The sequence below is a fragment of the Meleagris gallopavo genome, chromosome Z, assembly GCF_000146605.3.
Source record: "Meleagris gallopavo isolate NT-WF06-2002-E0010 breed Aviagen turkey brand Nicholas breeding stock chromosome Z, Turkey_5.1, whole genome shotgun sequence".
Lineage (NCBI taxonomy): Eukaryota > Metazoa > Chordata > Aves > Galliformes > Phasianidae > Meleagris > Meleagris gallopavo.
In genome coordinates this window covers 42523231-42550406 of record NC_015041.2, presented here as the reverse complement: position 1 = coordinate 42550406, position 27176 = coordinate 42523231, and the positions used below count along the sequence as shown (strand labels likewise).

The following is a 27176-nucleotide window of genomic DNA, read 5'->3' as shown; positions in this document are numbered from 1 at the left end:
AAATCCCAGAAAAATGTCTAGTTTTGGCTTAATTTTTTTTTTTTATATTTTTATTTACAGATTGTCTTATATTCTTGTTTCCACCAGACATTTCTCCTCTCTTTATTTCTCTCATTATTTTTATTTCTCTGCCCTTACTGGTGTTTGCAGCAGCTTTTAATTTGTTCTCATTTGGAAGTTCAATTAAATTGCTATTTGACTTTTCCTTCAGATAATTAACAAAGCTGATAAAATGAAAACAGGCAACTTCAGTATGTTGCTATGTGTTCTTACACTTTTGCTAATCTTATAGGAAATGTCAAAAATACGTTACAATATGTATAATACTTCTTCCACATTTTCATCAGTGACATAGATGTACCCTCAGCAAGTTTGCAGGTGACACCAAGCTGAGCAGTGCAGTCAATACATTGGAAGGAAAAGAAGCCATTCAGAGGGACCAGGACAGGCCGGAGAAGTGGGCCCATGAAAACCTAATAAGGTTCAGTAAGTCCAAGTGCAAGGTGCTGCACTTGGGTCGTGGCAATCTCAGGTATTTATACAAACTAGGGGAAGATCTCTTTGAGACCAGCCCTGCAGAAAAGGACTTGGGGGTCTTTGTGGTCGAGAAGCTGGACATGAGCCAGCAGCATGCACTTGCAGCCCGGAAGGCCAACTGTGTTCTGGGCTGCATTAAAAAAGGGGTGGCCAGCAGGGAGAGGGAGGTGATTGGTCCCCCTCTACTCGGCTCTTGTGAGGCCCCATCTACAGCACTGCGTGCAGGCCTGGGGCCCCCAGTACAGGAGGAATGTGGAGCTCTTGGAACAGGTCCAGAGGAGGGCCTCTAAGATGATCAGAGGGCTGGAGCACCTCTCCTGTGAGGAAAGGTTGAGGGAACTGGGCTTGTTTAGCTTGGAGAAGAGAAGGCTCCAGGGTGATCTCATTGAGGCCTTCGAGTACTTTCTCTACAGGAGATGTGAGGTGATCTCTGAGAGAGAGCGAGGTGTTTCCCCTAGCATGGACACATGGTTAAATGATACAGTTCCTAGATGAGTGACTTATGAAATGGTTACAGATAATTTTTCTGATGGAAATTGTTGCTGTAAATGATGCTTTTGTTTCCATTGTATGGATGCCTGGGCTTTTGTGGACCTAAACAGAGTAATCAGAAGCAGAAGCAACCATTTAGTGTCTCAACTATTTGTCCTGCCAAGACATCAGTACCCAATATATATTCTTTGACTAGAGCATTTAGCACCATCATGGCAAATGGGGTAGTATTTCCTATTGTTAAAGTAACTTCAGGTAGGGGAGCAGGGTGAGATTTCCCCAGAGCTACAGATAGATTTCTGCTCATTTGGCACTTGCTTGCCAGATGTGAAGCAGCAGGCAATGTGGACAAGGACTGTCTTTTAAGTGATGCTAACTTTTGCTGTTGTTTAAACAATGCTGATGTTTTGGTTCAAATCTATTTCTGCTGGTGGATCACCAGCTCACACAAGATCTTTCTACATTTGTTTCCTTGTCAGCTGTGTGTTAACTATTCGTGGTTTTGATGACTTTTCTTTATTCATCATCCCCTCAATTTCCCTAAAGGCGTTTGCAAGGGCATCTGTGTTCCCAGTAGTACTCGTGATTGTTGGTATGATCAAAGGTTTCACTGAAGCAGATGCCCCTCTCAGAAGGGCATCTTTTTTGATGCTTTTCATTATTGATGCCCTTTCCAGACTGAATCCTGTAATTACCAGGTGTGCCACCCCCATCTGCTGCACTAGACTAATATCTCCTTCTGTTTTACACCATTTTCCCAGGGATGACACTACTTCAGCTGGATCTGTATAAGCTTTTAAAAGTGTTACACACAACCATTGGTACAGCATAGGTGCAAAAACATCCTGCCTGTGGGGTTTCCAGATATTTTCTTACTGAGCATAGAATCATAGCATGCCCCCATGGTATCTCATCAACACTGGCAGTAGGGCTTAATGGATCCTTTTCACCCACTAATAAGAAGATAGATGCAGTGTCACTATTCGAGGCTCACAAAGCCATGCTGGTACACTTTCCTCACTGTTCTGCTGATCTCTAAAAAATGGCTTAACTCTTTTGGGATGTGAGCATGCATGATCTCTGCCTTCCATCCTGCTACTCCCTCACTCGCAGCGTCAAAATCTGTGGACTCCTGATTCTTTCATCCTAACATCCCGTGGTAAGAGCACAAGCTGGAGAAGTCAAAACTTCACTTTTTCCATATCTGCAACTTCGTTTGTTAGTGGTTAGTGCCACCAGCTGTTTTACAGTGCATTGCAACTCATAGCAATGCTCTATCTGCGCAGTAATTACTTCTTGTGCGATCACCTTTGCATCTTGTAACTCTCTCACTGTACTGCATAGTACTGTAACTTCACAGTCAAAAGTTCTAAGATTGTCAAGAGCTAACAGCCATCCAAATCTTCCCATTAACTGGCAAGAAGATTGATTGATGCCATTCTCCTGGGCAATTTGCACACAGCCTCTTCAATCACCTTGGAGTTAATAACTGCTTCATCATCAACTTCAGATCCCACTTGCAGTGAAGGCATCATAGTCAGGGAAGCAGTGAGGCCGAACCAGCATTCGGTGGTGGGCCATTCTGCAACACAGAGAGTCCCCAGTGCCACCTCCCCGGTCCCTTGCTCTTTTGCCAGCCACTGTGTGACAGTTCCTGAATCCTGCCTTCTGCTCCACAATTGTGAGCCAGTTTAGACAGGAAGAAAGAACCAGCCTAGACCTGTGGCTGAAGTGGAATGAGTAAATTTATTGTCGTTACATTGCCAGTCAGATCATCCCTAAAGGAACACCTGAGCATAGGCTCACAAGCACAGTGGATGTAGGCACAGTCCATGCTAGAGGCTTACTGGTCTGCTGTTTATGCCTGTTTATCAGTGGTTCACTCAAGCGTAGTTTACCACCATGCTGAATTCCCAGCTGCAAGGTCACTTGAGCTTATTTACATTCCTCGATTCCCTTCTTTTCTCACAACATCCTTGTTGCCAGTTTTTCTGCTTTTAACTCATTTCTCCTAACAGAAACTTCAGGCTTATCAATGTGAATTCCTTGGCTCATCTCTGCTGTAAAAGCTTCCTGCATGCACATGAATTTTTGTGGTTCCAAAAGCTACAGCGATCTCATTGCTTCTGCTGTGATCCTGACACTTAAACAGCACACCATAACCTCATGTTATTTCCATATTGTCTATTTCAGGTTCTACACACAAATTTTTCAAAATCCCATTGGTCTCTTCTTCTTGTAGCCAGAAAAGTGCTAAGCCTTTTATTTTACCTTCGTATTTTTATTTGTGGATAGAAAACCTTTTGCAGAACACACGTAACTTAGAAAGGGAGGGAGGATTAAATTATTTGGTAACTTGGTGAATTTACATTAAATGGATAGACATGGCCATGCTATTCCTTTCCATTTTTACTTATTATAATGTCTACAACTTGTTAAACATAAAGTTTCTTACATATTTCTGTTGGAATATTTCTTCCATATTTCTAACTGCAAATCTTGCTTAGCTGTCTAGAGCAATTAGTAAACTATTACTCTTCTTAGCTTTAGATTTTTTCTAATTCATATAGTAGACTATTTTTAGAATACTAAAATATTTTAACATGTTAGTAATCATTTTTAATGTTTTTAATCTCTAAATGTACAGAGATACACTGCAAGATACAAACTACAAAATGTTTTTTTACTCTGATGAGAAAATAATGTTAGCAAACAGTCATTATGTATCTGTGTCAATTTCATTTCCTTTGCTATATTACTATGTTACCTGTGCCATCCACTTGAATTTTCCCTCACTGATTAGGAAAAATCTACGATGTGATGATAACTTTGAATTGTAGTTGATCTTCCTCTCTTTGGTATCAGTTTCCTCTGTCTTTCTCTTAAAAGAAACCTTGTCCTAAAGAAGCATTCCAACCTAAGAAGAAAGATTTTAAAATATTTTGTTTTCAACTGGGACTGGAAAAGCACTGCAAATTCTATTGTATTCATTTATCTTTTTCTATACAAAGTGTGTAAGAGACAGAATGCTGACCTGTATTAGAATTATGCCCTTGAATGTGTTAGTTCCTCGAGTACTTGTGATGTTACATGTCAAATTTTCATGCTCTACTTTTCACTGTAAATGTTGAACTGTTTTTAAACTACATACAAAGCATAATAATATTAATACTACTCTTTTTTTAACAAAATAATGTACTTCTTTGCTAAAAGAAGTAATGTAATCAGTGCTAAATATTATGCTGCTTTAGACATTTTCTTCAAATGCATCCTGCAAGCTTTTCTATCTGTATTATACAGTTGTTTATCTCTTCACATATTACTAGGTTTTTAGATAAGTTAAACCAACATTTAATGCCTCTGTACAGAGAAATGAATGATATTTTGACATTGTGCTAAGGAACAGAATAAGCAAAAGATTCAGAACAATTCAAAAGAGAAGCCATCCTTTTTATAAAAGGGCAAGGACAGTTACTGTAGCAAGTTTTGTGTCATCACATGGAGTGAATAAATCCATGATATTATCACGTAAAGAATGTATGAGTTAATACAGTCATATATGCTACTGTTGTGTTTCATCTTAATGGCTTCTGTGAATGCAGTACTTGTTAAAATTATTACTTGAAAATGTTATTTGACTTACTATGAGACCATCTTCTTGTATGTCTGCTTTTGGAAATGAAAGATGCCTGTGACTGTAACAGTCCAGTGCAACCTTTCCAAGTACAAAATGTAGACATCTGTTCTGGACACATCTTGGGTAATTATTCATCTTGGTTAATTACTTTTTGGACACCCAATTTCCTCCGTAATTCCACTGAATATCAAATACACTTTGAAGGAATTTTAAATTTTTTTTTAGTATCGTAAGCATAACCATATTTTCTGTTAACATGTAAGTATGAGGAAAAAGCAGAGGCATTTAATGCCTCATTTTTTGGTAATAATGATTAACTTGGAGTTGCCCAGTCCTCAAAAGTGGGGGACCTATGTTTGGAGGAGTAGTAAATTTCTACCTAGAGTATCTGGAAATGTAATGGAACATTTCTGACAACTCAACATTCGTAAACCCATGGAATCTGAGAGGATTCACTGCCAGAATGCTGAAGTAGTTAGTGGATGTTATAGTTGGACTCTTCTCAACAATTTGCCAAAGATCTTGGAGGCTGGTGGCTGAAGGACAGGTAACGTCAGTAGTTCACAAAAATAGCAGTTTCACGTGTAGACCTGCTAACAACCCTTCTCTTTTAATCAGATAATAGACTATATTGGTTGAATTAAATATGCGGAGGGAATAAGCTGATCCTGTTCACTAATTAATTACTTGTTTTTATCACTTAGGAGCATTTTAACTGCATGATCCAGGGAGGAGATATAAAACAGCTAATTAGTTCAGAGAGGCAATCTGTCCTGCTGCTTTAGTAATGAGGAGTTCGCTCTCTTGATTTTCTCTAGTTGATGGAGTTCTATTTGAATACTAGGTATCAATTTCTGCATAGTTCTTTAGAGGTGGAATCCTTTGAGAAAAGTTTGAGATTTATGTCTTCTCTGATGGATACGAATCCAGATGGTAACAACTCTCAGCACAGAGGAATTGCTTCTACTTCCACTTTGACTTGCTACTGAATTCTTAGCAAAAGCCTTACATGAGCTCTCTAGCAGTTTCAGCATATTCGACCTGTGTTAGTGACTTGTAGTCATTACCCTGTTTGAATTTAAAGGAACTGCTTAAAACTCAGATCTCTGATTTACATATCAATTTTTGTTTTTTAGTAGTTGGGGAAAAATGTTTGTTTCTGATAGCACAGTGAACTTCCATAGTTATGGTATTAAATCGTGATAGTCATAGCTTCTCTTTTAGTAGGAATTTGTTCTGTAGCAGCTCCGTGTAATTAGTGCCTAATTTGTACAGCTTTCACAATGTGAAGTAAGGAATATTTGTTGATTTTCTGTGTTTAAGATGCATGCTGATTTTATGGAATTACTGCAGCAACTAGCAAATGCTGCATGAGAAGAAAAACAATGTCCCACATCCAGAGAGAGGCACCTAATTCCATGCAATTATATCTGCACTTTTTCAGGATGTTTGCTTTAGGGACCATTAAGGAGAAGAAAGTGAAAACAAATAGAACATTGATTTCTCTTTGTATGTTTTTTACAGGCTATCTAGAAAGTGTGAAAAGTTACTACAGATATCTAATTGAAATTATCTGTAATAGTGACTTTTCATAGCTCTTTCTGTCACAGGCATTATATGTATACATGTCATGTACACTCATGTCACTCATGTCATGCACCATACATAATGACTCTTGAATGAAACCCCATTGTGTGTACTTTGTATGGAAGGTTACAGTGCAAAGGGTTTTCTTTCTCAGTGTTTCCTGGAGCTTTTTCCTTGTATCAGTATCAAATTGAATGAATTAGAATCCTGGAATCTGAAAGAAAATTAAAGCTGCAGCTTATTGATTTATATTACTTTTTTAATATTCTTACATTTTTTTTCAGATTCTCTCTATAAGTTCTGTAGTAAATCATAGTGGTTATTTGTCTCATATTGGGACAGAAAAATGTGAGTATCATCTTTATATCAGACATGAGGAGAAGCAGTGCAGAAGCTGCTTGGAATATGTTGAAAAATCATAGCAACCTCTCAGAGTAAAAAAGAAGAATGTGAGGTGGCTAATGTAATATGTTTTAATATGCTCTTAAGTGTGCAAATACAAATAAGGAACTCTGGATGATTCAGTAGATGAAGGAGATGTAAAATGAGAACAGAAATGCTAACAAGATACCCTAGCTTTCAGGGCAATTACAAGACATAGCAATGAAATAATAAAACAGATAAATAGACACTGTTAAGAAATTACAAGAGAGAAGGGAGAAAAGAACCTGAAAAATACATTTTCAGTGGATGTAATTTCAAAACCTGAGACTTCTGAAGGTGGACCACTGAGAATTGTACTGTACTCATACTGTTTTATCCCACCGAATGGCAAGGTACTAGAGGTGCAAAGGAGTAGATTTTTTGGTGGGATTGTCACATCCCAACTGTGTGGAGGGACGAATGACTGAAATTTGCAAATCCCCATGGCTAGATTAAGGTGAAATAACACTAAAGGTGTGTACACAAGCATCAGCTTTAGTGGGAGATTTCTAGAGAGCAGCTACCCTGCAGGCTTTGGCTCTCTCACAAGTACGTCTAACCAAACTGTGTGGATTTATGAAAAATCAAAGTAAGCTTTGCATTACTTAGCAACTTTGAGAGGAAGAACACAAAGAAAGATCGGGGGATAGGGAGAGTACCCATCTTGGATGCAGCATGCCAGTGAGGCTGTTCTGTGTAGAGTCCCTCTTAGACTTGCATGTGCTCCTGTTTATTGGCCCCAGTTCCTGGACTTCTGGAGCCTTTTCTTGCTCCAGTTCCAGGATTGGTTGAGTGATAAGAGGCCTCTCCTCATGACTTGGCTCTTATTAAGCATTGTACTGGATCTTTCTTTCAGCTCAGTTACAGGAGTGTCTGAGATACAATCAAGGGAAGATCAGGTTCGTCCCCATGGCTAAACTCTTGTCAGGGGCTCATCACTTACAGAGAGCAATAAAAATACTTCTCAGTGTGATAGATGGGTAACTGACAAAAATAAAGCATCAACAATTTGCCCAGAAAGATTGATGGTGAACTTGACAGTTGTGTCCACCCTCACAAGTTGCAGACTATTAGCTGGCCACTGGCCTGTGATTCCTCCCTTGGTGCTTGTATACAGAATGTCAACTTGAATGGTGTCATTCTGCAACCCACTCCTAAACAACAGACAGCTTGAAAATCACTTGCATGATGCCAACGCTTCTATATCTGAGGTCTTTTAGAAGATCTGGTGTTAATTTATGTATATCTAGAAGATAGTTGCAAACTTTACCCACTTTCTCGTATTCCAGTTTGATTTTCTTGGAAATGTACTAGGAAATTTTTAGTAATAATAACAAACACTTTTTCTAGATGATCCTAAAAGATAAATAAAATTGTCATACACGAAACAGACAAAAACTATGTGAACTGCATGTAAGCTTTGCATACAGGCATTATACTATTTACTATATATTTTCCCTAATAATCAGAATTATGGGGAACAAACTTAAGACAGCTCAGTGTTTAGCTTTTTCCGAATCTTACTCGGAACTGGTTTAAATGCTGGTCTGACTCAAGTAAGGAGATGTGCATGGTTTTAACTAACTCTTTAAATTTTCTTTCACATATGACTTACTCCTTACAACTTCATAAGATCTAGACTAAATGGAGTAAAATGGTAAGAAAAAAAAACAACCCTCAGAGCTAAAATATAACTGGAACCTCAGCCGTAAATACTGAGAATGTTGTGGTGATACATTTTACTTGAATATAAGCAGTAACAAATTGATACTGGAATCGAGCAGTATCCCATACTAACATTAAACTATGTTCGATGGTACACGTTGAGCCGTTTTAGATATTTGTGTATATCTTCAGTAGCAAACTATGATTTCAGATGTGTTTTTCAGGAGCACAGTTTCCTTAACTGCAAAAATAACTGAATTTGTATTAATGTAGCATGATGCTCAAGAGGCATAAATTATCTTACTGGCAGCAAAGCTGTGTGAGTCAGCTGCAGTTTAAATCTTCAGATCAAATTTAATGGTTACCTACAAACAAAGCCTCTCTATGTAGCAAATAATGCAGTGCAAAATCAGTACGCATCAACTGATCAAAGTAGTTGTAGACGTATGAACTCTAACACCTGTATATATGGATCAAGACTTTTACTTAAAGATGAAATTTAGTTCAGACCAATGTCCTGAGTGTCACTGCCGTGCAGAGAGCTTAGAGCTGTTTGTCATTGGTTCAGACTTTTCTTCCTGCTGTAGGTATGGACACAAATTTGGTGCACACCTTGGGCAGAGTTCCAGGTTAGTTTCCTTTAAAAATAATTTAGTTTGCATGCTCCAAAATCACTCTTCAAAACCAATGAATGTCCATTAAGTGCACACAGGGGATTCACACTTCAAAATGGCTAGAGCTCCAATCTCAAATGTGAAAGCTAACGTTATTTCCCATGGAATATTAGCTATCTAAGCTAAAAATATCCACTGTATATTTATTTTAAGAATACTTTGCCAAGGAATTGTAGCTACTGTTACAATTCAATCCTATTGTTTAACATGTTTTTCCTCCAAAAAAACTTAGTATGTATTTTGTTACACTGACTGGAATTATAGTAGGTATTATTCACTATTTTAGTATAATGTGAAATAATTCAATGTAATAAACATATATTGCATTGATAATACATTGTTTTCATGTATTTGTATCTCAAACATATGCTGCATAGAAGCTACATTAGGTCTTTTATCAGATATTACTACAGCCTCTCTCTTAATCTAGAATGATGTATTTGAGATGAGAGAGAGAAAGGAAGGTTGTTTTAGGCTTCTCACCTGTCACTGCGCCAAAATGCCTTTTCCTGTAATACTGAGTAGCATTATTTTTAATGGAAATTCTAATGATAATATATGTAAGGTGTAAGAGCTAGTTCTCTGTTGGCTTGTTTTTTTTTGTTTGTTTGTTTTTTAGCGTCTTTCATAACTGTGGGAAGATGTTTTAGGCATCTACTTGCAATTCTGTTTCATTTCACACAAAATCTGATCTGCTAACATGCAGATTTGCTTCTCCTTTCAGCTGCTCCTTCCTCCTCACTGCAACCCCTCTCCCATGTGGTCTCCCCTCACACTGCAGTCCCTTCGGAAAATGCCCACCTACTCTGGTGGTCTCCCCACGGGCTTCTAAAAGCTTCATCTGTGTGGTGCCACACTCACTTTCACTGGCAAATTGAGCTGTAGTAGGAAAGACTTGCTAAATGGTTTCATGTTTTTCTTCACATTTTCCATGACTCTTAAGTAGTTTTAAACATGTAAAAATGTGGAGTTAATGTTTCTTGTTCTAACCTAGGGATCTGGCTGCAAGGAACTGCTTGGTGGGTGAAAGCAACATACTGAAAATAAGCGACTTTGGAATGTCTCGTCAAGAGGATGATGGCGTATATTCATCATCAGGCTTAAAGCAGATTCCTATCAAGTGGACTGCCCCAGAAGCCCTCAACTATGGTAAGGATGTATCTGTAAGTTCCCCGCAGAAAGTACACGCAGAAAGTACGAGAAGCAGGACAGCTATCCCATCCACATATGTTAGTGTATATATAGTTTTTCCTTGTATTCATGTCAGGTCAAAAAGATTTAAAATACTTCAGTGGTTTGTGATATTTAAGTGGTATATAAAATACTGTTCTACTTTTGAAAGGAATAAGGCAGCAATTTGCTGCTCTTATGTTATTATCGAGCACTAAAATAATGCTCTGGCAGTGCTGCCGACTGGTTTTAGTGGACTGATTTGTTCGTCATCTGAATCATTACCAAAATTGCAGGCAGGTTCTGCATATTTATGGCAGTGATTGCTCTAGCATTTCTTTGGAAATGGTAGAAAATGTTAATATTCTGTGTTACGTATATCATTGCACTTGAGAAAAATGAAGACTGCTTTATATTTTTTCAACTTCAGCTTTTTTTTTTTTTTTTTAACCTGTACTTTTTATATACTGCTGTGCTGTTCTCACTGTGGGAAAATCCATTATTTCTGATTAAGGGAAGTGGTCCATACTATGTATTTTAGATACAAAACAAAAATAGAAATTGTAGCATTTAGCTTTTTAACTTGTGGGTGAAACTAGAAAATACGATTTTCTAAGTGAAATGAACTGTAAGAAGTCAGCATATTAAATGGATGATGTCATATTTTGAATGCAATTCTCTCAACCAGATCTTTAGTTGATTACTTAGAAAAAAATGTTTTAAATACTTGAATTGAAATGTCTACAAATATTTTGGCCATCTCTTAAAGCTTGAGTTTGAAATCCTGCATTGAAAATCATAACTTTGCAACTCAACAGGAAAATGCTTCATTTAATTAACACTTTTATAGAAGTTAATGCCATAATACAGTAAAGCAGGTCTGTCCTTTGTAAGGCTAAAAATAAATGCAGTTACAAAAATTGATCCTATATCACCAGTTACTCTCTGGAGTGTAGTGTTGCTGGTGGTCACTGTGGAATACGTTTTCTATTCTGGTGTTTGTTTGTTGCACTACAACAGGTGTTTTGAAAGCTTTATTTTATTGTTTCAAAAGTACATACAGTGTATTTGATATATAATGGAAACCCGTTGCTCATAGCCTGATGCAGTCCAGTAAACTACATAAAATAGAAAACAGTCTTATTAGCAATACCTTAATTTGTACTGATTTTTCTGCAGATTACTGGAGAAGGAATTTGATTAAAATCTACTTATATGGTGTTTCCTAAATTGCATCTATACCCAACCAGCTTGAAGTAGCTTTCTGTATGTTGGGAAAATCAGGGAGTTGTTATCAGCAGCACAGAGTCTAGTTGGAGGCCTGCAACTAGCAGTGTTCCCCAGAGGTCAGTGCTGGGTCTTTTCTGATTCAATATCCTTATCAGTGACAGTGCACCGTCAGCAAGTTTGCAGATGATAGAAAGCTAAGAGTAATTAGTGACACACCAAAAAGATGTGCTGCCATCTAGGGAGACCTTGGCAGTGTAGAAAGTTGGGCAAAGAGGGACCTGATGAGCTTCAGCAAGGGCAAAAGTGGAGTCTTAAACTCCTAGGGAGGAGTAACCATCTGCATTAGTATGGTTTAGGAGCTCTGCAGAGAAGGATTTGGGTGTCCTGGTGGGCACCAGGTTGGCCTTGAGCCAGCAGTGTGCCCTTGTGGCCAAGAAAACCAGTGGCATCCTGAGCTGCATTGAAGAGAGCTTGGTCAGCAGGTCAAGGGAAGTGATCCTCCACCTCAATTCTGCCCTGGAGTACTGTGTTCAGTTCTGGAATCCCCAGTTCAAAAAAGAATGTCTAGAGAGAGTCCAGTGGAGGGCAACAAAGATGATGAAAGGCCTGGAGCATCTTGCATACAAGGAAAAACTGAGTAAACTGGGTCTCTTAGTCTGGGCAAAGGAAGACTGAGAGGGGATACAATAAATGCTTATAAATATCTAAAGTGCAAGGGTCAAGTCAACAGGGGTAGACTTTTTTTGGTGATGTGCAGGAATAGAACAGGAACAATGAGCAGAAGCTGGAACACAGAAATTCTATACTAACACGAGGAAGGACTTCACTGCGAAAGTGGCAAAACACTGAAGCAGGTTGCCCAGAAAGATTGTAAAGTCCCCTTCTCTGGAAATATTCATGATCTGTCTGGATGCCTACCTGTGCAGCCTGCTGTAGGGGTCCTGCTTTAGCAGGGGGGTTGGATTTGATGATCCATCCAAACCCTACAATTTTGTGATTCTGTGAAAATAAGCCATCTTGAATGTTTTTACTTTCAGCAGTCTAATATATGATATGCAAAAAGTGGTGGTAGGTTTCTGGGTATTTTTGAAGGACTATATTTTCTACTCCCTTGAAAGATACAAGTAAAAATAATGGTTTAATGTTTTACAATCCTGATAATGTGGTCCTACCTACTGCATTATTTTGTGTGGGTAACATTTGAAGGCATTTATGAATACCAGACTGAAACAGAACTAAATGTTCCGTGACTCAAAACTAGTTGGAACCACTGTTCATGTTGGTTCTTAGTGGCAAAGTGTAAGAGTTGGGAGAAAATGAAAGATAGGGAAATTTGGCCATTGCATGAATGACACAGTGCTTAAGAAAATAAGAAAATAGTTGTTTTTTTTTTATTATTTCTTTTGGATTCACTGTATATAAAAAATGAATAGCAGACACACACACACACACACACACACACAAAACAAAAAAGGGAAAAAAAAAAACAGAAACTGAAGTCGTGATCTTTAAACTGGATTAGGAAAAATGGAGTAGTCAGGGATCTGTGTCTGAAGTCACAACTGAAATCCTGATGCTACTGGAGGTTGTGGAAGATTCAGCATTTACTTCAGTGGGCACTGTTTAGTGCCATTCCTTACCATTATTCTAACTTGTGGTTATATGATTTCCACCACTTCTAGCAAGTGAAAAAAATGCTTTAAAACCTCCTTGTAAATAGATCAAGTAGAGGATATTCTTGCTTTCTGTTCTTTCATAATTAATGTATACATTTAATATACACTTATTTCCAATATAACTTTGTGCTCTAAATTACTGTGTGGTGTTTTTTTTGTGAATGAATAAGCCTTTTTTTTTTTTTTTTTTTTTTTTCCTCCTGGATAGTAGCACACTTGGAAGGCAAATTAACTGTACAGAACATGTTTTTTATGTCACATATCTTGTGTTAACTGAATGATTTCAAGAAAAAGTGTTAAAATTAGTGGATGCCAAACTCTGAAGAGAGTTGATATACAGATAAGAAAACTAATCTTGCTTCAAAGAGTACACTGAATGTCCATAATTACCATCTAGAAAGCACACTAGCTAATATAGCACAACTGGAAGTGATGCTTAGTTTAACAGTAAACTGAAGTTTCTGATGGCAGAGCAGTTGACTTATCACCAACTGTCTCTATAATTTACATGTATTTTATTTTCCCTTTTTTTTTTTCTAGCCAGGGGTGGTTTAGTTTGCTTAATCTAATGGTTGGAGATGAAAAACAATACATTCATAAGCATGTATGTATTTTTAAGACCGAATATATATATATACAATGCAATAATATGTTACAGAAATATAAACAGAAAATTAATGAAAGAATTGTGGGAGGTGGATTTTTACGGTAACATTTTCATAGATCCTGCTACAAAGGGCTTGGATCCTTCACTTTCTGATGCAGTGCCTCTTTTAATGTGAATACATCAGAGACAATGATCCAAGATCTCTTCTTCTTCCATAAAATCAGGTTTTCATTACACAGAGAGGTTTGGAAGTCAGTTATCAAAATTTACTATCTGAGAAGGATAGTTGGAGACAATGGAACAAGCAGGTCCAGTTTTTTACTTTTTCTTTGTCTGATTGGTTGCATCAGTTCTTCAGGGTCAAATTAAACAGCAGTTGAAGTCCTTTTGTATTAAAAGAATATATATTTTTTTTTTACTGTAAGAGGTAAGTAATTCTTAAATTACCAGCAGAATAATTTATATGGTAAGGTTATCTCAACCATGTGCTTTGTGTAGCAAGTCTATTTGTCAGAATTCTTAATAATTAAAGTTGGCTTGTACTATGGTTATTGTACTTAAGATAATATATCATTTCTAATACTGAAGACTATGGTATTTACAGAGTGTTTATTTGTAGCTACAGCTTTGTTCAGCTTAAAGATTCCCAATATAATATTTTACAAAAAAAATAGTATCTGGAATCATTTGAAGAATGAATTTCTCTGTAGACTAAGCTGTGTGTTTTCTCCTTTTCTTAGGGAGATACACATCAGAGAGCGATGTATGGAGCTTTGGAATTCTTCTGTGGGAGACGTTCAGTTTAGGAGTATGCCCATATCCTGGAATGACCAACCAACAAGCACGAGAACAAGTTGAGAAAGGTAGGAAGTGAAAGAAATGCTATATGCATCCATGAGGATGTACCAGACAAAGAAAGATAACAAATAAATACTATCTGGAACTATTTATCTGGAATTAGCTATCTGGAAATGTTAGCAAAAATATTGTAAAATTATTTACTTGATAATTCTAACAAACATAGATGTATATTAAAAATGAAAAGGAATGTATTGACCACTGACTTAAAGGAGGAAGGACTTCTAGCACATTTTATGTATGCATAATGTATAAAACATACATGTGTGTTACTAAAAGGTAAGATGAAGAGAGGATGAATTTACTGCTATGGAAAGCAGAGGCTTGAGCAGAATGAATTATTTAAGATTATGCTAATGCACCTATAAATATTCTAAGTTACTAGAAGAAAAAAATCTGTATCATTCCATCTTCTATATTAAAGTATTTCAGACAAAGTTTTATCAGTTGCAGTAGAAAATGTTAAGCTGCTTGAGCTATGAAAGCTGCATTTCTCCCCTACAAAATAATCAGAAGACTTTTATTAAAGTGGCAAATAACTACAAGCAGGATTTCAGGACTTTGATTTATTTTCATCATATTTAGTGACATTTCAGAACTCTGCGTAGTACTACTGTGTAAAACAGGTTCTAAATGAGTAAGACTAGTAATTGATTTTTAAAAAGTGTAGTTTGGTGGAGGGGATGGAGGGGGTCATTGTTGTTGATTATTATCACTGTAGATGACCACCAAAGCTTATCCTTAAAAGGCAAAAGCAAAAATTCAATCTTTGTCAAAGCAGAGACATGTATGTAAAATTAAGTTTTACTACCTAATTACTGTTTGAATCCACTGCAAAGAAATTGATCCAGATGAAAAATTAAGAAGTATTTTTTTGCCTTTCTAGTTTTTTTTGTATTATGGAAAAACATTCCTGATGGCCCATAAGAAATTCTCTTTCAGTTTTTCTTCTAGAATCATCATTTCTTGTATCATCATTTTTTTTCTGGTTTTCACAAAATTACAGCTTATCTGTTAGGATAGTCAGCTAGGATATTCCAGATTTTCTTCCTGATTTATCTGTCTCAATTCCTCAATCAGTATGAGTCATCAGTACATTTAGTTGCTTGAATGCTTACAATTAAACAAGGATAATTTCAATCCCAAATTGAGTATATAGAATCACTTCACTTTAGAGGCAAAAAATAGTTGCTGCCATCACTGTTTTAAAGAACTAGTTTATAGGGACAGCTTCATGAAGGAAAGGATTTTTTATGTGGCTTCATACTATCTGTGTGTCTTAGAGCTCCTTTGAAGTTACACACATCAGTCATGCACCTAGAGCAGACACATATACTATAAAAAAAATCAAAATTAGTTCTTTGATTTACCTGTTGTGTGAGTCTAGAGTCATTTGTACTCTGCTTTAGAAAGAGAGAGGTTTCTACAGTAAGCCTGAAGTCACAGAGCTGTGTTAGCTGTAGAACCCTGTGTGCCAGCCCACTGAGCTGTTCTCTGCCTGTAATTAACCCTGAGAGTTGTATTTGGTAAACAGTTCACAGAATGACAGGTGGACAGAGACTTCTGGGTCCTATCTGGTCTCCTGTTCAAGTAGGGACACTCAGAGCATGGTGCCCAGGACCAAGCAGCTTTAGGAGATCTCCAGTAAGGAGACCCCACAGCCTCTCTGTACAGCCTGTGCCAGTGCTCCATCACCCACATAGCACAGAAGTGCTTGCTGGTATTCAGAGAGAATATCTTGTGTTCCAGCTTGTGCCAATTGCATCTTGTCCTGGCATAGCTCTTTTCTTCACCAGGTTGAACCTGAATCCAAGCATTGTAAGCTTTAATTCAGAGGAGAGATGCTTCAGTCTCCTCAGTCTTCTTTGTGACCCTCCTCAGGACTTTTTGCAGTCTGTTCATGCTCTCTTGTAGTGGAAGGTTCAGAAATGGACCCTGTTCTCCACGTGTGGCCTCACTCACCAGTGTTTAGAAAAGAGGAAGGATTATGTCCCTCCACCTGATGGCAATGCTTTGACAAGCAAGGCAAAGTATCTCACTAGCCTTCTTTTCCACAAAGATACCTGGGGTATGTACTTCTGTCTGGCTCACATTCAACTTGGTGTCCACCAACACCCTCGAGGCTTTTTCTACCAAGCTGCTTTCCAGCTGGGTGGTCCCAGCATGTCCTGGTACCTGGGGTTGTTACCCTCCAGGTACAGGACTCTGCACATCTCCATGTTGAAATTTATAAGGTACATTTTTCCACCCCTTTCAGTTCCCTCTGGATGGCAGCATGACAGTGGTATATCAGCCATTCCTCCTGGTTTTGTGTCATCTGCACACTTGCTGAGGGTATACTCTGCCACAAGATCCAAATCATTAATGAAGATGTTAATCAGGCCCCAGTACTTAGCCCTGGCGTACTTCACTAATTACAGCCCTCCTACTAGACTGTGTGCTTTCCTCTGGACCCAACTGTTCAGCAGATTTTCAGTCCACCTGTCTGCACATTCAGACTGTGTTTCAAGTGCTTATCCATTCAGATCTACTGGGATGTATTGTTAACAGCCTTACTGAATGAGCCAGCAGTGTGTGCTTGCAGCCTGGAAGGCCAACTCTTTCTGGGCTGCATTAAAAAAGGGACGGCCAGCAGGGAGAGGGAGGTGATTGTCCCCCTCTACTCGGCTCTTGTGAGGCCCCATCTGCAGCACTGCGTCCAGGCCTGGGGCCCCCAGTACAGGAAAAATGTGGAGCTCTTGGAGCAGGTCCAGAGGAGGGCCTCTAAGATGATCAGAGGGCTGGAGCACCTCTCCTGTGAGGAAAGGTTGAGGGAACTGGGCTTGTTTAGCTTGGAGAAGAGAAGGCTCCGGTGAGACTTCATTGCGTCCTTCCAGTACTTGAAGGGAGTGTACAAACAGGAGGGGCAATGGCTGTTTAAATGGGTGGATAGTGATAGGACAAGGGGGAATGGTTTTAAAGTGAGACAGGAGAGGTTTAAGTTAGATATTAGGAGGAAGTTTTTCACCCAGAGGGTGGTGATGCACTGGAACAGGTTGCCAAGGAGGTTTGTGGATGCCCCATTCCTGGAGGCATTCAAGGCCAGGCTGGATGTGGCTCTGGGCAGCCTGGTCTGGTGGTTGGCGACCCTGCTCATAGAAGGGGGTTGAAATTAGATGATGATTGTGGTCCTTTTCAACCCAGACCATTCTAGGGTTCTATGAAATCCCTTGTTCTGTCCTCTACAAATATGATGATTTCATCACAAAGATCTTCAGATTGGCTAACTACTCCCACTGACTTTGTTATCCTTCATGTGCTTGGAAATGGTTTCCGGGATAAGCTGCTCTGTGATTCATGTGAAGCTGAGATTCCTGTAGTCATTGTGTGTTTCCTGCCCTTTCTGAAGATAGGAGTATCATTTGCTTTCCTGCTGGTTCTTGAATGTTTTTCCACTTCTCTTGATCAGTCAAGTACTATCAAGATTGGCCTCTTGGTGACATCTGCATCTGCACCTGCGGTTGCTTCTCATCAGGTTCTATGAACCTATGTATGACCGGTGTGCTTAGGTATTCCCTGACCTGATCTTCTTCCACCATCTTGCATATTCCTTGCTCCAGACTTTTCCTCTTGTCCTTCATGCCTAGTATTCCTGGAAGCCAGTCTTGCTAGCCACAACAGAGGCAAAGAAGGCATTCAATTCCTCAGCCTTTTTCATGTTGTGTCCCAACATGCTATGCCTTCTTGAGCAGTAAGCCTACATTTTCCCTAGCTTTTGTTTTGTCACCTGTGTACTTACCAAAGCCCTCCTTCTTGCCTTTGGCATCTTTGGCAGGATTCCACTCTTGCTGGGCTTTTGTTTTCCTACCCTCAGCCTAGGGTGCTTGGCCACTGTCTTTGTATTCCATCCAACATATTCATCCTCTTCATGCTCCCTTTTTTTGCTTGAGTTTTGCCAGGAGCTCATGGTTTTCGACTGCAGGCATTCTGGGATTTTTGCTTTACTTCCTGCTTATTAGGAGGTTGCCTTTTTTGCTGTAGGTACATCTCTTTAGTCCATTCATCTATAGCTTTCGAGTTATCACCTGCAAATGAGTGGTTGTTCATTCTCATGTTCATCTCTAAGTCATTGACCTCCTTCAGTTTTGAGAGCAGAGTGCCTTCAGGAGCAAATCAGAAGAATATTAGCGTTAGGATGATGTGGGAAAATACCAAAATAAGAAAATGAGGGGGAGGAAAAAAACAGATAAACTGTAGGTGGGAAGGGAACCTCTTGAGGATACAAACAGTGGAAGAACAATGAACATAAAGGTCTTTGCATTTTGAAAGACATATTGACAGTTTACCCTACACAACTTAAATGTCATTAATACCTGAGCTTGGGTTAGATTAATACTTACCCATCCTTACAGGGTATTGAAGAATTTGTTCATATTACAGATGTAAACAGATGTAAAACTGACCCTCAGTTTATTTTTTAATCATGAGCTTTGCACATTTCTTTTTATATTTGTCTCTTCGGTACTGAACTTTTTCCCCTTTTCTTGTGTACCAGGTTACCGAATGTCAGCACCACAAAAATGCCCAGAAGAAATATATAAAATAATGCAGAGATGCTGGGACTACCATCCCGAGAATCGACCAAAATTCAGTGAGATTCAGAAAGAGCTATCTTCAATCAAAAAGAAAGTGACATAGTGATATACTGGTGCCAAACTCAATATGTGGGACTTAATTTTCCATTGAAGTATTTTTTCCCCTAAAACATTATGCGTTTATACAACATTATTTGCAATATTCATTTAGGATTACTTTAAAATTAACTGGTTTTTATATACATGTGTACCATCCTGAATTATGTCTACACCTGCATTAAAGACATATACTGCCAAATGCTATATATCCACAGTACTATTGTCATTTAGGTTACATGTAAATAGGAAAGCACATACTGTAGATTTAAGGAACTGTGGCTTTTATGTGTTTTACAGTAAGTAACTGCTAATGACATTTTTCAGAGTTTTTCTACTTAACGCAGTCTTCGCACTCTGCTGTCCCTGTCTCAGTTGTCAACACCAGCAGCTCTCTAACATGGTGACTGTGTCATGCATGTTGGCCTTAAGACTGAAGACAGTTTTGACAAGTATTTCAGTCAGAAATTTTTGTATTTTTCAAATTCTGTCTGCATTTTATTTTTTTTTTAACGATAGCTTGTTTCAAGTGTAAAGGTCAATTAGATTCTGGATGTAAGTCTGCTTACCAAACAGCAAAATCCGGAAATTTCTTCTGTGGAAAACTGAGCTACGTGTTCATTTCTTACCGTGCTATAGTAAGTTCTTATGACTTTTTATGTTATTTACCTGTGTCCTTTACTCTACCCCTCTTTTTCCTATGAAGCCATCAGAATTTAGTAATGTGTCTCTTTTAATTACCTACGTTTGTTTAAGAAACAAACAAACAAAATAACAGTTATTGAGTACATTCGTTGTTAAGAAATACTGCAAATCGTCTGTCTTCCAAAGAATAGGTAAAAATGATAGGCCAACGGAAAGAGATTTGCTACTGATAGCAGCATTGTAATAGGTGACCAGTAGCATTGATCTTAGAGGAGTTAAAGAATGTGAATTTCTAGATTTACTTTCAATCCTGATTTTTTTTCCCTTAAATTGGCAATAACCCTCAGTGTGCAGTTGGAGCTTTTAAAAGGTTACATAAAAAAAAGCACATTCCATGCATAGTGTTGATGGGAAAACACTATGTTTATATGGCATGAGAAATTATCCAAGAAACCCAAATAAGAACGTATATTTTAAGTCTGTGACAGGTGGAACAAGGCAGAGTAGAAATACTAACCTTCTAAATTTTTAAAATCATTACAATCAGGTTTTAAAAGATGGGGGATAGACAAATTGTAAATGTCACCAAAAATAAAGGAAACTTGTTAAAAGAAAAAAAAAAGAAAAAAAAAAAGACAACAAAAACAACAGGAAAATAACCCACGTAAAAGTCTCAAGCTGAAAACCCAAAAATTCGTTGTCAAGTTCTGAATGGTCTTTCTAGTGTTGCTCCTGATCCTTCACTGAAGCAGATATTGCAGCTGTGATTTCAGCTCTGTTCCTTTCTCAGCATTGCATATTTGTGCTTTATTAACACTCAGCTTCACTTGCAGACTTGGCTTGGTGAGAGTGTTCCTAAATTGCCACTATCTGGAATTGCGATCTAGTTTTAGGAGTACAAAACCTTACAGACCAAGTACAAAGCTGACGTATATGAGTTCTGAGAGGTGCATCTTCCTCCATTTAAATCATCCAAAAAGTTAAAGCGTTTCTGCTTCTTAAAAGAAAAATCAGAGGTTCCTTCTAGATTACACGTGTTGATAACATGTGCAAGAAACTTCTACCACTAAAAAAGCACAGATCCACGTTATCATCTCTGTGTAATCAGCTCAGTCTTTCCTAACATATGAAAAAATCCCTAATTATCAAAGTCAGTTGTAATATGAAACGCTTATTTTGTTATGTAAACTAGTTCACTCAGATCCTGTGCTTAAATTATTCAAGATCCTTCCACTGCTCACAGAGAGGTGTGTGGGGGGTAATTCCAGCTGAGCTCTGCTGTAGTGCTCTGCGCCCTGCGTCTCTGAACTGTTCTTTAGTTCTGACACTGCCACATACCACACATGGAGCCTGTCACATAACTCAAGGAAGTTACTCTTGCGACAGAAAAGCTTCAAATATCTCTCTGGCTTAGTTTGATTCAAAAATGTTTTAGTGCCATTATACCCTCCTGTGGCAAAGTGTTTATATGAAGACTGAACTAACTGTGAATTAAGGTGAAGCGCATTGTCCAAACTGTTTCCAATCATGCTACAAATCCTGGGTGTATCATGAATTGTACATACCATAAAAGACACTGAAAAACAGCATTCCTGACTGCCTGTTTTGTGATACAGAGCGTCCTGCTCACACTGGAAAAATTATGAAGCTAATTGCACTCCCGGAAAAAAGGATGATTTGCTGTCAGACTAGATTCAAAATGCTATCTTTGAAATTAGTAGCAATGACTTAATTCTGACTAAACATCCTTGTACATATGCCTTCTAATTGCCAGGAATTTCCTCTGAGTATTGATTTGCATTATTTATATCCATTTTTCTTTTAGAAATTTGACTTCCATATGTGATACAATGTTTACTTACACTGGTAGTTTTACCCACTACCTCCAAATGCTGAGACATGCAGCTTCAGGAGCTGAGCATTGCTCAGTCTGCAAATTCTGCAGGGAGTCAGTCTTCCAGGAGGTGTCCAAGTTGATACATCTTAAGGCTTTTTAAAGATCAGCAGAAGTAATTGTTTCAGTTCAAACCTGTTACAGTATTAACAGCAATCTTCCTGATAGGAAATACCACTATAGTAGAAGCATTTGCATTTTATTTGAATTGGACAAGAGGGTAGAACTCTTCAGTGCAAAAGTATAGTTAGTTGCACCACTCTAGTGCAAAGGTGTAGCTCTCACCATGAAAGTGAATTGCTAGATTCCAACTAAAATGGCTAGGTGCTCTTGGCCATTCCGGTACGTGGCGTGGATGCAGCCAGTTTGCTGTAGGAAGGGCCTTGCAGTCTGCAAGGGACACTTCTGTAGAACACTTAATGCTCGCTGCAGTCTACCAACAAACCTGCTGTTGAGGGGAAGCTTGCTGCATGGTGAGTTGTGGCTGATCGCTGGCATTGCCTGAGGTTGTGCATAAGGAGAGAGCAACAGCATTATTTCATTATCAGTATCCAGGCAAACAGAAGAGGAAATATGCAAGGGGGAGCTGGTATTCTCTTTCCTTCCATCTTCTGTTTGGTCATGTTACAGATCCAAACCTCCAATGTTTGGATTCATATTCCTGCTGTTGTGTAACCTGTAACTGACAGGTTAACCTGTTGGGTTTTTTATCCAAAAAACATGTAATAGGAAGAAACAGGTTCATTGTACAGGACACGAAAGTCAGGCGGATTCCTGAAAGGAAATGCTGAGGACTGAAACCCCATTTTTCCCTTCTATAAAAGGACTGGATAGTTACATGCATATCCAAAGGACTCCCAGAGAGTAGTCTGGGGCTAACCGTTCTAGGATGCCTGTTTCAGTTGCATGTGTTTCTTTTCCTTTGTGCCATTGCAGCAGCTGGGAATGGCAGAGGGGCACTGAGGGAGGCCTGGGTCACAGAACTACATGCAATGGACCCTCGACACCACTGATCCTGAGTGGGGTACAGCTCGCAAACAAACCTTCTTTTCCAGTTTGTGCCTGAGTTAAACACCAGCAAGTTTAATATCAGGTAAAGCACCTTTTATGCTCCTTGTTGTTTAAAAATAATACATTTGTGAAATATTGGTAATACATAACACTGGAAATGAGTGCATGGATAGTAACACATGTAAAAACAAACAAAAAATACCCACATCACAAGTTCATCTGACTTTTAAGCAAGACTGAAAATGATGACTATGTAATACAGTTGCCAGTTGTCTGTCCTTTATAATTTTAAATAGATTTGCAATCTAACTCCATTTATTTGCCATTTTTTAATATACTTTAAGGTTACCCTTTTGAACTTCAGCTAACTTTTTTATTTTCCTAGGCTGATACAAAACAGAGTTCTTGTAAACTGCAGGCCAATTTTGAATAATGCTCTGTCTTTTCTCATGGACAAGTTACATGTCCCCTTTTTACTGTACTCTTCCAATAAATGTAAAATATCTGTATCAAGCTGTCTCATTTTACTTGATATTGAAACGATGTATTCATTCATTTGGTCCGTAGCCAAGGGAAGACCGAACAGTGCTCAGGGGAGAACTACAATTCAAAGTAGTCTGTAGTTCTCTAAGAAAGAAAATCAAATGTTCAGGTTTGTTTGTTGGGAAGTTGTTTTCTTTGGCAACTTCAGGAGTTATCCATTTGATTCTTATGCCTAGTTTGCCTGTCACTTGTCTCCTCTTTTAATGGGGAAGAGACGAGAAAGAGTGACCAAGTGGGCACAAGTGGAAGAAAATGTTGGAAGAGGTTTGAAACCTGGGGCTTTAGCTCTGCAGTGCTGATGATGGTGTAACACCATGCTCATTTTAATTCAAGCTAGAATTACGCTAAGCAAAGCTCTGAAAAGCAAACATCCATATTCTGCAAAATCCTTCCTCTTTCTACACAGGTTTCCAGTTAAGAGCAATGCAACAATGTAAATACGTATCTGAGTTCTATGCTGTTTATTTTGAATGAAACCAATCTCTATAATAATTTCCATTTTCACCATGCTTTGATGCAATTTCTTCTATTTCCATAATCACTTTTTAGTATTAGTTAATTTTAAGTCTACAATACAGAAGTTATGGCTGAGGTAAAAAAAAAAACAAAAAACAAAAAAAACAAAAAACAGAACTATTATGCTACAAAAAAAGATTTAAATATCTTTTCAGATCTTGTGGCTATAAATAAGTCACTGAAAGAACTTTTCCAGCTGCCTTCTGCTCCTTGCAGCTGCACCTTGCTCAAACACACAGCACCAGTGGAGTGACAGCCTTTGTGTACCCACGCATTTTAAGGAATTAAATATTACTATTCCCTCTTACAAACTCTTTGAGGTACTTTTGTACACCATCTCCCAATAACCATTCCTGAGAGAGATGTAAATCCAAAGCTCATCCCTCGGATGTGCTGATGGGTATTGAAACAGAAGACAACACAGCGTGGGATTGCACATAGCCATGCTACCTCTCTGCTGGGTCATTTATCTGCAAGATAATTTTAGTAAAATTTGCTGCAGTTAAGTCTGTTCTGCCCAGCAATGCCCCACCTTTCAGTTACAAAGACATTGTTGGAAAACGTGCTACTGCCAAACACCGGACAGTACTGGCTCATCAAATTTCCTCCTTTGAAGTGTCACAGCAGTTCTTTAGGAGATTAGCCTTCAAGGTGATCAGAGTCTTCATATAGTCCTACATTTTTTACTAGTTTAGAAGTAAAGTAGCTGGAGTATAAAAGATTATGTTCATAAGACTTCTCAGAAGATCCCGATGGAGGTTGCGCACATAAGAATCACTTTAAATAGCAGTCATAGCATTTCCATATTCTTAAGATGCCTCATTTAGCCATTCAGACACGTCTTCCCTTAACAGACATAACTAACAGTCTGCAGTGACAAAACAGTCCTGTGCAGGAACATGAGTGCCACAATTCCAACACTACAAAAACACCTTGTTTCATATTTCAGTTCAAGCTGAATTTTCAAATTAGCATTTCTGTGCCAATCTGACCTGTGAATCCTGCTCCAGCAGGTACTGTGCAACTGGTGAAACTCTCCACAGAATACATTTAGGCATAACAATGTTGATAATTTGCATTCATCGCATTTTATCCAATTGCCCAAAGTTGACATGTCGAAATGAGATTATTTAATTCTGTCTATAAGCAACAGCCATACCTCCCTCCATTTTACATCCAAATAATGCATGTTTAAATGTTTTGATGCTCATGTACAAAACCTTTCCTTAAGTTTGGAGAAATACTGTTTTAGTCAAAATATAGATGCTCATTAGTCTTGTTCAGAGACACAGAGAAGGATTATATCAAAAATATGTGCCTGCCTTCATCCTGTTCTTTGTGGATTTGAAGGATTGGGATGAAGTATGTTTGGTTTGGGGAGTGGATTTTTTTCCTTACAGCATTTTCAGGTCAGTGGCCACCTGATTTGCTGACTTCCTTGAAATTTGCCTGTGAGTCCCTAACCTGCCACCACTTCCATGCTTAGAGAGCTTAGCTTGGACCAAGAACTATACATTGTTCCTATTTTTAACTTCTTTGGCAGATCTACCCAATTAACCACCCCACACACTCACTCCATGCCTCAAACCAGCATAGATGTGAAGAAACTTGCAGTAACTCACACTTAGTCAGCATGGAGCTGATGCACCATGAGTAGGATGTACCAGCAGTGGCATGATTACATGGCTCCAATATGAAAATCGTGATAAGGACGGTGTGATCCCCATCACATTCAGTGAGGCAGTTGGATTTTAGTCCTCCTTTGAGTCATGTTCTAGTCACAATATTCTCCAAAAAGAATTGAGGAAAGAGTGAAATCGAACTACAGGCTAACTGAATACTCAGAAGAGCAGACTGAGATTTGGTCATGCTGTAATGGGAAGAAGCATGTGTCATCTTCAACGCACATTCAATGCTAATGAAATATTAATTCTCTGACAGTTCGAGAAACATGAGATTGCTTTAGGTACAGCATAATATATTGAAAGATTTATCTACTTCCTCTCTTGAAAGTTTGCATTGCTAAGTGTAATTCATGACAGAGGTGGTATAGAGAGGGGTAAGGAGGATAATGTAGTTTCTAAAGTTGTTTCTGCAAGCAGTAGCTATGAAAGCCCATCGTGGTTACACTAACACAGAAAATTCAGAGCCACTGTAAAGTTAGACCAAAACGTTACTCTAAGTCCTTATTTCCAAGTCTCCCACTCATCTGATTCCACAAACTTGTGGAACCAAAAATCCTTTCCAGTACTTTACAACCCTGAGTTTGAAACAAAAAATAAAAATATTATAAAAATAACTCTGGGACTTAGATCTAGGCTATTAACTCACACCCTATCACTTGTCACCTGAGAAGAGTTTGACATCACGCTGTAGCCTCCTTTCAGGCAATCACAGGGAGCAATAAGGTCTTCCCTCAGCCTTCTTTTCTCCAGACTAAACAACCCCAGTTAACTCGCTTATTCCTATTAAGTCTGGTTCTCTGGTTTCTGCACCATCTTTGTTGCTCTTCTGTAGGCGCACTTAAAGTGAATATCCTTCTCATAGCAAGAAACCCAAAACTGAGCACAAGATTCGTGATACGGTCTCACGAGAACCACACACAAGGAGAAAATCTTTTTTGGTCCTTCTCGCCACACTATTTCTGACATAGGCCAGGATAGGATTAGCCTTTTTGATCACCACAGTACACTGCTGACTCATGTTTGCGTGAATGTCAACAAACACCTCCTGGTCCTTTTCTGTTGGACAGCTTTCCAGCTGCTCTCCCTCACGCCTATGGAGCTCCATGGGGTTGTTCAGACCCATGTGCAGCATGCAACCCAGATCTCTGCCCTCAAGAGCAAATACACCATCCAAATGTTCTCCTGTGACTCTTGTGGTGACAGGAATGCCCTTCTACTCTCATAAATACAAGCCCACTCTTGCCAGCCCTAGTAAATGAGGAAGACAGTGTCAACTTGCGTTACATCAGCTCTAGCTTGGAAGACATTTACAGTACTTCATTTCAAACATACAGTATACACTTCAGGTATATTTAATCAGCAGCAACAGGCCTGAACCAAAATCTTTTTCTTCGAAGAAGTAAATATCTTCTCAGCTGCTCGTCAGTAACATGGTTTTCTTATTAGGCTATCTTACAGCATGGTAGTGGCAGACACTTCTGCCTTCTTGCTATGATGTATGCAAGAAGTCTCCCACTCTGTATCTGCTTCACCTCACTCTCTGAATTCTTCTCATTTCTATCAAGCTCAGGATTTTCAGGATTTTTGTTGTTGTTGTTTTAAATCGGCATATTTTTTAAGGAGGAGAACTAAGAAAAATGCCTTCTATTAGATGTA

General features: G+C 38.5%; 1 protein-coding gene across 1 annotated transcript in view; it reads left to right on the top strand.

Annotated features, from left to right (window-relative positions):
* FER (FER tyrosine kinase) overlaps positions 1–23285 on the top strand; it is a 162025-nt gene extending 138740 nt beyond the window's left edge. Inside the window, 3 exon segments of the mRNA XM_010725904.3 lie at positions 10010–10164; positions 14439–14561; positions 19091–23285. Coding sequence (XP_010724206.1) covers positions 10010–10164; positions 14439–14561; positions 19091–19233 — 421 coding nt within the window. The 3' untranslated portion in view covers positions 19234–23285.
* Positions 23286–27176: the final 3891 nt, after the last annotated feature.